This window comes from Enoplosus armatus, chromosome 12, assembly GCF_043641665.1.
Source record: "Enoplosus armatus isolate fEnoArm2 chromosome 12, fEnoArm2.hap1, whole genome shotgun sequence".
NCBI classification, from domain to species: domain Eukaryota; kingdom Metazoa; phylum Chordata; class Actinopteri; order Centrarchiformes; family Enoplosidae; genus Enoplosus; species Enoplosus armatus.
In genome coordinates, this window is record NC_092191.1 from 827,795 (window position 1) to 837,500 (window position 9,706).

The 9,706-nt window shown below is 49.2% G+C and overlaps 1 protein-coding gene across 1 annotated transcript in view; it reads right to left on the reverse strand.

Annotated features, from left to right (window-relative positions):
* Positions 1–2,427: 2,427 nt before the first annotated feature.
* usp54a (ubiquitin specific peptidase 54a) overlaps positions 2,428–9,706 on the reverse strand; it is a 26,167-nt gene continuing 18,888 nt past the window's right edge. The window contains exons 17-23 of the mRNA XM_070916139.1: positions 9,349–9,532; positions 8,118–8,697; positions 7,787–8,063; positions 7,008–7,111; positions 6,186–6,299; positions 3,930–4,191; positions 2,428–3,041 (exon numbers count right to left, since the gene is read on the reverse strand). Coding sequence (XP_070772240.1) covers positions 2,428–3,041; positions 3,930–4,191; positions 6,186–6,299; positions 7,008–7,111; positions 7,787–8,063; positions 8,118–8,697; positions 9,349–9,532 — 2,135 coding nt within the window. The remainder of the gene's footprint in view (positions 3,042–3,929; positions 4,192–6,185; positions 6,300–7,007; positions 7,112–7,786; positions 8,064–8,117; positions 8,698–9,348; positions 9,533–9,706) is intronic.

Consider the following 9,706-nt stretch of genomic DNA (forward strand, 5'->3'; position numbering starts at 1 on the left):
AACAACGGGAGCGAAGTCAAAAGAAATCAGCATCAAGCACAAAAAAGGAATCTACGGTCAACACTTCTGAAGTGCACTAAAGAAGATTAAACTTAGAGTCTCTGCACTAAAGAAGATCTGCATATATCATCATTACAATAAGTGTACAGCAAAGTCGAGCGACTCTCTCAAGGCTAGAATACGTCTGGAAACATCATGCTAAATATTAGCTGCAACTCTGGTCAAATGAAAGCTTTAGTTATTAATCGAACGCGCTCTGAAGAGACAGAAATCAGCCTGATGTACAATATAAGACGGCTCCACATCCCAAACAAGGCGACGAACTACTGTAGAAAAGAGATCGGGTCTGTAGCAGAGTATATTCAGGTTAGTTCTTCTAAGCACAACTACAAAAATAAATAGAGTAATAAGTAGAGTAGATTTATATTCAAACAGTCAGAGAAGAAGTCCTTTTCTACTTCCTGTCGGGTCTCAGTGTCCTGAGCAGAAACCTGCTGTCTGTCCAACGTCCACTCAGATCACAACATCCAAAACCTGAAGGGTCCAGACCGTCACTCAGCAACAAGTCTGATAATCGTTCAGAGTCACCTTTACATCGTTGGTCAGATGAAACCGACGGGTTCTCGCTATTTTCTGATATTTCATCATTAATCAATAAAAATCATAATCCAATAATCTCAAGAGAAACGTAGTCTTCATATTTTCTGTCTCATAGAAACGATCACAAAGTCATTTAATTATAAAATAAAATTGCAACAAACACGCTTATGACCTTTCAAAATAAAAGATGATTTTACAATAAACAAGATTTTTAACAGGTTCTGTTTCTCCTGACTTTTACTTTGACAGACCGAGTCGTAAACACTTCCTTACTCTGTAGAAAGTCAAACTTCATCTTTCTTTGACTGCTGAACCTGGAACTGCCAAATGTTTTGGATCACTGCTTGAAAAATAACTTAAAGTGAATAATCGATTATAAAAATAGTTGCTGATTAATTTTCTTTCGATCGATTGATCGATTAGTCCCGGCAGCTCTAACGAGCATCAAGAGCTGTAAGAAAAATATTAAAACATAAACAGCGTCACTTTTCATTCTTAGCGTTAAATCAACGTGTTGTTCATGTTGATTTAAACTCAGTAAATAAAGATGAAGACCTTTACAGCTTCCTACTCCATTATTGATTATTGATGTGTCAGTAAACTTGATCAGTTGAACAGACAGCAGGTTGGTGTCCTCATGCTTTCAGTTCTGTCCCTCATGATCCGGGTCTGTATCATGATCCGGTCTGTATCATGATCCGGTCTGTATCATGATCCGGGTCTGTATCATGGTGCTTTATCTGGAGTTGAAATCTAAATGTGCTTAAACATTCATAGACGTGTTCTGTCTGTGGGGTGGTGGTCTGTCTGTGAGGTGGTGGTCTGTCTGTGGGGTGGTCTGTCTGTGGGGTGGTCTGTCTGAGGTGGTGGTCTGTCTGAGGTGGTGGTCTGTCTGTGGGGTGGTCTGTCTGTGGGGTGGTCTGTCTGTGAGGTGGTGGTCTGTCTGTGAGGTGGTGGTCTGTCTGTGGGGTGGTCTGTCTGTGGGGTGGTGGTCTGTCTGTGGGATGGTGGTCTGTCTCTGGGGTGTTCTGTCTGTGGGGTGGCCTGTCTCTGAGGTGGCCTGTCTCTGAGATGGTCCGTCTCTGAGATGGTCTGTCTCTGGGGAGGCCTGTCTCTGAGATGGTCCGTCTCTGAGATGGTCTGTCTGTGGGGTGGCCTGTCTCTGGGGAGGCCTGTCTGTGGGGAGGCCTGTCTCTGAGATGGTCTGTCTCTGAGATGGTCTGTCTGTGGGGTGGCCTGTCTCTGGGGAGGCCTGTCTCTGAGATGGTCTGTCTGTGGGGTGGCCTGTCTCTGGGGAGGCCTGTCTCTGGGGAGGCCTGTCTCTGAGATGGTCTGTCTGTGGGGTGGCCTGTCTCTGGGGAGGCCTGTCTCTGGGGAGGCCTGTCTCTGAGATGGTCTGTCTCTGAGATGGTCTGTCTGTGGGGTGGCCTGTCTCTGGGGAGGCCTCGTACTGGGCATCCAGACTGGGAGGACCAGGCAAGACGTGATGGTCCCTGCTTGTTGTGAAGAAAGTGAAGGTGAGACTGTGATGTTGGATGTTGTTCGTTCCCCAGGTGAAGCTGCGGACCACGAGCCAATCAAAGAGTCTTATTCCACAGCGAGAGGACGCGGACTCACACAGCCAGACCAGGTTCAGGGCAGCGTCCACTTTCAAGACGTGTTGGCACATTTTAAATACAAAGACAGGACCTGCTCCATGCTTCATGCTCCATCTGATCCTCACTGTGAACACTTCGTCTCGTCATGATGGATGTGAGACATTTGGAACAGGACTCTTCTTCTGTGGTGTCTGCAGTAGACCTGGGGAGCGACGAGCCTCGGGCCTGATCAGCTGGCCGGGCGGAAGCGAGCCACATAAGCGCCACAGGACGGGCAGTAGGGGCGCGACGGCTCAGCAGGAAGCTGCTGGCAGAGCGAGCAGAGCTGGGGGTCCCTGCGGGGCGGGGCCGGGGGGGGCTGCCGGGAGTCGGTGCGCAGGAGGGGCTGGTGGTGGCGAGAGGTGCGGGAGTCCCAGGAGGAGCTGGGTTGGACAGTCCTGTAGTCTGCGTCACGGCGCCAGTCGCTCTCAGGGGGCACGTCCAGGCGGAGCGGCTGGGGGGGGCCCTCCCCTGGCCCCCGGAGGTGGTGTGGAGCGTAGTGGGTCGACCCGTTGACTTTACTTGGCAGCGATGGTTGCCGGTAGTGACCGTTAGTGGTGTTGGCAGAGCGGCGAGGGCGGGACAGGGTGGCGTAAACACTCTGTGGACCCGGCGGGGGTACGGGACTGGAGCCAGCTCTGGGCCTGGGGAGGGAGGAGGTGGAGGAGAAGGGAGGCGGGGCTCGGCGAGGACCCCGAGGCAGAGTGCCGTAACTTAGCGCGACGCTGTGGAGGCTTTGACCTGAGAGAGCTTGATGCCTGTCAGACACAACCAGTAACTGCTGCTGGAGACCTGGTCCAGCTCCTGAGGAGGAGGAGGAGGAAGAGGAAGAAGAAGAAGAGGCAGAGGAGGAGGAGGAGAAAGAGAAAGAGTAAGAGGAGGAAATGGGACAAACCATGAGAACACACTACAGAGGAGCTGTAAACAAAACTTAACACATTGACAATGACACAGTCCCCATCAGCCAATCAGCAGCAACTAATCAATCACATGTTAAACGGACGGAATAAGACACGTGATTGGCTGAAGCCTCAGGCTGGATTTCATGTCGACAGCAAGCGTCAAATTTTATGATATGATGATCCTCATCGGAGGACAGGACCTCCCGTCCATCATCAGAGTTCGGGACCTTCAGGACCTCCCGTCCATCATCAGAGGACAGGACCTCCCGTCCATCATCAGAGGACAGGACCTTCAGGACCTTCTGTCTATCATCAGAGGACAGGACCTCCCGTCCATCATCAGAGGACAGGACCTCCCGTCCATCATCAGAGGACAGGACCTTCAGGACCTTCTGTCTATCATCAGAGGACAGGACCTCCCGTCCATCATCAGAGGACAGGACCTCCTGTCCATTGTGTGTAGTTGAGTTTGTGGTTTATATCAAGGACGGTGGACTAAATATTAGAAAGACCTGAACATGAACTGAACACTGACAAGTCTGCTGGATAAATAGTTATTATTCATTATTAATAATTTACCATTAGAAAACAATATGGAGGTCAGCTCTGTAACTTTACATTACATCATTTAAAACTTTTGTTTGTGAAGAGGACTTTCAGACGTTTGAGGACCGACCGTCCTGCTGAGGAGGCACAGTGGAACTAGGACTTCAACTAGGTGGTTGATGTGGTTTTGGTGGTGGCGGTGGAGAGTGGAGGTGAAGGTGGAGGTGAAGGGCCAGCAGGTTACCTGAGTGCCCCCAGGAAGAGAGGCCCGAGCTCGGGGGCCGTGATGTCTGCAAGGGGGGGTGCTGTGGAGGAGGTGCAGGAGCTGGGGGGCCGTGGTGTCTGGGTTGGTGGTGGTGGTGGTGGTAGGAGTGATCTGTAGTGAAGGAGGTGGAGGAGGAGGAGGAAGGGAGGTGCAGGGAGGAGGTGCTGGGGCGACGGAGGAGGGAGGAGGAAGAGGAGTGAAGGTCGGCGTGTCTGGGGGGGGGCCTGGACACAGAGGGGTCCTTCAGGGTGAGGAGAACAGATGATGAATAAAGAAAGGAATAAGAGGGTGGAGAAAAGATATGGAGAAAGATGGAGGGGGGGGCAGAGAGGAGTAAAGAGTGGAGGAGGAGACAAAGATGTAAGAAAAAGGTCAAATATGATGAAGAGATTCAGGAGAAGAGGAAGAGGAGAAGTGAAGACAGTAAAAACAGATGGGGGGCAGAGGAGGGGGTCAAAAATGAAAACAAGTTAACATGATGGAGGAAAACTGAAAATGACAAGGTCACAAAATAAAAGTAAGCGAAGGGCGAAGATGATGAAGATGACTGTTTGCTGTATCTGACGTTCTGTTGTTTCCAGCAGAAATCATCATCATTCATCTTCATCTTTAAGTTGAACTTGCAGTCTGTGCTGCTGAGCAGCTAGTGACCTGAGGAACCACCAACACACTGTTATACAGTATTGATTGTCTGCAAGCAAACGTCTGCAACAACGTACTCGTGTGTTTTGAAATATTTCGGCTCCTCGAGTTTGATTGGCCGGTTAGTCTGAGGTGCAGAAAGAGGAAATAAAGAAAACATAAAACAGCAACATGCAGCCATTTTTCTGAAGTGTTCAACAAATTAAATCTAATTCAATTACCGTGACCTGGTCTTGAATAAGCAGCAGAAAACTACGTTTTATCCTGTCTGACGGTTGTCAGACATACCAGACATGCCAGAAAACAAAGGACTGCTCCCTTTGGGTTGGGAGGGAGTCCCTGTCCCATGTGATGGGAGTTCCAGTATACTGGTCTTGTTCATAAGTGAGGATGAAAGGTGAGACTGAGACGGTGTGTTGTCAGCAGTAAATTCTGTCGGGCTGAAGTTAGAAACTGTTTCGCTTCATGTCAGAAGTTGAATTATTCATGAGGATCACTGACTGCAGGTCAGAGTTCACCGTGTCTCCACTTTAATACTTCACCCATGTGAGTTTGAATGTTTCAGTGGGTGTTGCAGCTGCATTACAGACACGATGGAGCCTCCGACACTCAGAGAATAAAAAGCTCCGCCTGCAGTCAAACGCCAGGTTTCCTCCCGCAGACGGTGAAACCTGGAGCCAAACCTCCGCTGTCGGTTCAGATCAGGCAGAGGTTAAAAGCTTAAAGGAAGAACTAAACCAGCGATCAATCTTTAATGCGCTGGCCTGAGGCGATTCCTGAGGGCTGAATACAAGATGGCTGAACGCCAGCGGAGAGGAACAGGTTCAGTGCAGAAACACAGGCTGCTGCTTCAGGATCAGCAGAAACATTTACAGCTGCACAGACAACACCGATATAAATCTGATGAAGACAGCAAACAAACATCTCAGTCATTAAATGCTAACATGTAGTAACAGCTAATAGTTAATAAACAGTTATAAAATAATATTTCTGCGGACGGTCCTGGACTCATTTCCTTTCCTGTGTGGTTCAGCAGTAACTGCTGTGAAAAGGGGGACAGTGTTCAAATGATAAATTTTCAATTCGTTCAATCCAATGAAATGTTGAGGCAGCGTAACAGAGTGTTGTAGAGCTGAGCAGCTGCACGCGCAGAACAATGTGACGTGAAAAACCTCCCAAGAAATTAACATTTACCAAGGACCTGCTAACGTAAACATGTTAGCATGATACGTGGCACTGACCTCAGAGTACAGCTGAGGCTGACGGGAGTGAACACGTGTGGAGCTGCGACACACAGTGCTGACATCACTGCATGCTGCGACATTAAGCTTTTCCTTCATTGAAACTAAGGAGCCTCCATCAAGGACCAGGACCAACAGGAGCACACTAAAGGACCGATGAAACTTAAGAAGAGTGTTTCATGAATCAGAGGTGTGTTGTTGTCATTATTGTTCCATACAGAACCCTTATCACAACCAGAGAGCCAGTGAAGAGCCGTCCATCATCTCTGAATGAACCAGCTGCAGTTACACCATATCAACACAAGGTGGCAGCACGTTGTTAAATAAAACCAAGAGTGGAGGAAGAACTTACACAGCTGCGGGAGGGGCCGAGGTTTTGGGGTCGAGACCCGATGACGGTTCCACTCAGGCTGCGGGCGATGCGTCGCAGGTTTTCTGCGCTGTAGCTCTCGTCTTCACCTGCCGGCTGAACGGAGGAGCAGCAACATTCTTATGAACATCAGAAAATCCTCTGAATTCATTGAAAGCTGAACAGATCTGCCTTCAGGGTTTTAACAGTAGTGCACCGAAGTCCCGCTACATACTGCGTGTACATACTGCGTGTACATATTTTACTTCTTGAAAATACTTGTTTCTCTCCTGGTATCACAGGTTCAATTTATTCATCATAGATAAAAACAATGTAAAACCCCATCCCAACCTGGCGCCTACATTACCCACAATGCACCTCGACCGTCGACAGTTGGGTGGGAGGTTGGGGTGTGTTATGCTAGTATTGGTGATGGTAGCTAACCGCCCATGTCATTGTCAACTCTTCCAGTTTCACAATAAAGGCCCACCACTGCCTTTCACATTTACATGCATTTATTGTGAAGTACATGCAGGAAGTGGTGAGTAACTATAAAGTATGTGACGTCTAAGGTCAGTTTCAGGGCTGACGGATCAAAGCTGAGCAAACTTAAAGTTCTGTGTGTGTTTTAATAATTTAATATTTAACGCTTCATGTTGAGAATCTTCACCTCAAACTTCTCTTCAACAACTGAAAGACTTCAAATGTAATTACACTGAAGTCACAAGCTGCTAACGAGACATCTGAGACCGCCGAGGTCACGTAGCTGACAGCCGAACAAATAATCACACTGAAGATGTGTGAAGTAATAACACACACACACACACACACCTTATGAAGAGGTGTAACCGGTGTTCTGTAGGCGAATCTCTCGATCTCAGCTGTCGGTGTTTTGGACCGTCCAGATCCTGACAGCATTCTCCTCACACCTACACACACACACACACACACTATTATGAACAGTAGATAGTAACGGTGATATGTATAAAATACCTGAACAGAAGCTGATTCTGATATAATACTTTCATACTTTAAGATACATTTTGGTCTGTACTGTGAATCTAATATTTGTTGCGGCCTGAAGATAAAGGTTCATGTTTTTATGGCTGCTTGTACACATTTCAATGGAATAAAATCAATAAATATATATGTATACCGTGAATTATCTTTTATTTACCTCAATGGCAGCGAGAACAGGCCTTACTTCAGAATCAGAATCAGAAATACTTTATTCCCCGGGGGGGGAGTGTACAGTAGCGGTGCCCCCATTCAAGATTAGAAAGCAGCATAAATTTAGAACTAAAAGTGTGTACAAAATATAAAAATAAGAAATATACACATTTACAATATATGGGACACTTTGCCTTTTTCCCTGACCGATGGGGTTAGCTCTTCCTCCTGAATTTTCACATGAAAAGTCTCGCAGCCTTCTTTTCCTTGGGTAGGCGGATAATGTTTTCTGACATTATATAACAGAAAGTGAGCGTGTCGCAGTGATGGAGGCCGGCTGTGGACGTCACACTGACCGCCACAGGTAACTGCACTCCCCTAAATGTTTTCTTACCTGGACGTCTTTAGTTTGGACACCTGAGTTGATCTCCTACCTGGTTTGTTGTTGGTGGGCTGAGGACTGACTCCGCGGCTGCCCCGGTGCATGCTGGGAGCCAGCAGACTGGCCTGGTACAGAGAGTCCAGCTCCGACAGCTCCTCATCGGGCACCGCCTCTCCCCCTCCTCCTGTTGCATTCTGGGAGCCGTAGTATCTGTTGACGTTTTCTGCCCAGCGCTCCACAGGCAGGGCCGCTCTGCAGTCCTGGCTGGGGGACGGGGAGGAGGTCTGACCTAGCCGGTTCGCAGGAGGCTGGGGGGTGTTGGAGGGGGACTCTGGGGGCGAGTAAAGGTGAGGGCTGATTGGCAGGTCAAGGGGAGAATCAACAACATCAGGTCGGTCCAGGTGTAAGCAGGACCAGTTCCTGGTTGGGTAGGTGGAAGGGGGCAGGGCTGGTCTGGAGGTGGGGCTAGCCACAGGGGGCGTGGTCTGTGGATATCTGGTGTAATATGGCTCCTCCTCCATCCTCAGATGACAGCTGTCGCTGGTTCCAACAGGCGATGGGGTTCGGGAGTATGGCCTCGGTGGGAGTGGGGCCTGTGCTGGGATGGAGACGGGGGGTGCTCTGGACCACTGGGCGGGATGGTCTGCCTCCTCAGGTGGAGCGGGTGGAGCCAAGTCTCCCAGGGGGTTCTGCTCCCAGGTGTCCACGCACAGAGCAGGGAGGGACCTGGTGTTAGTGAGGGGTTTCCCGAAACGAGAGCAGGGGCCCCCGGTCCTGCTGTCCTCCCTGGGTGAACCTGTAGGGGCCCCGGCACTGGAGGCGGGGTCAGACACTGAATTTGTTTGGGGAGGGAGGGGCTTAACAAGGCAGGGAGAGAGAGGCGGGGCCTGCTGGTCTTTACTGGCAGCTGATTGGCCGCCAAGTCTCTCTGTCAGAAGTATTTGGAGCGAGAGAGGCTTTTCACTGCAGAGAGAGAGAGGAGGTTAGGAGGTGTGTGTGTGTGTGTGTGTGTGTGTGTGTGTGTGTGTGTGTGTGTGTTGGCCTGCAGTATGTTTGGAACAGATGGTGTCAATCGAGGGATCTGGCTAAACACAGGGCTGGTTGTGTGTGTGTGTGTGTGTGTTGTGTGTGTGTTTCAGATTGTTTCCTGGGGAGTGTCGACGATCTCTCACCATGGTTCACCCTCCCAGTTTGCCGGTTCTCACGACAACACACTAAATCTAAAGCACTGGTGGTGCCCCCTAGAGGCTGCAGAGTTCATTACAGTCACAATTTAAAGTGTTGGACAGAACTAACGTCAAAACCAAAGTCCGGTCGATAGCCGGGGGTCCTGCCCGTCAGTCATCCTCCACCTCTGCTCTCGGGGTATGCTCTTCTTCTTTAGCTGTAAATGGAGCAGCCTAATATAGCAGGCTGCTGCCACCATGGATTGCCAGTCCATGTTGTGACCTAAACCAAAACCTGGGCTCACCGACCGTACCTTGCAACCTGACCTCATTTCTAAAATGTTGAGCTACATTGTAGTTCAACATTTGAACTCTGTACTTTTATAGTTGATAAGTGATTAAGTGCTAATGCTACATGACTTCTGGCTGAGCAGACTGCAGGTGGTACCTGGGCTGTTCCTGGAGCTGCTGCCCCTCCTCCTGTTGTTGCTGCGGTTGCTGTCTGCCTGCCTCTGAGTCCTGCTGCTGCTGCAGTTGCATGCGTTGCTGCAAGCTGCGGGCTCTCCTCATGCAGCGCTGCAGCCGGCTGTGACTACTAGCTCCACCCTCAGCCGCCACCAGCTGCAGTTTGGCTGCAGCCAGGTCACATGTCAACAGAAAATACACCGCAGAAAGAAAAAAAACAAAGAGAGGAAAGAATAAATAAGGAAAACAGAAAAGAAGGATGCAGAAAATAACTTATGATGACTTCATGCAAAAATCTTAAAAAGCAAATATACACCTGACAGAAAATCAAATAGACTGCT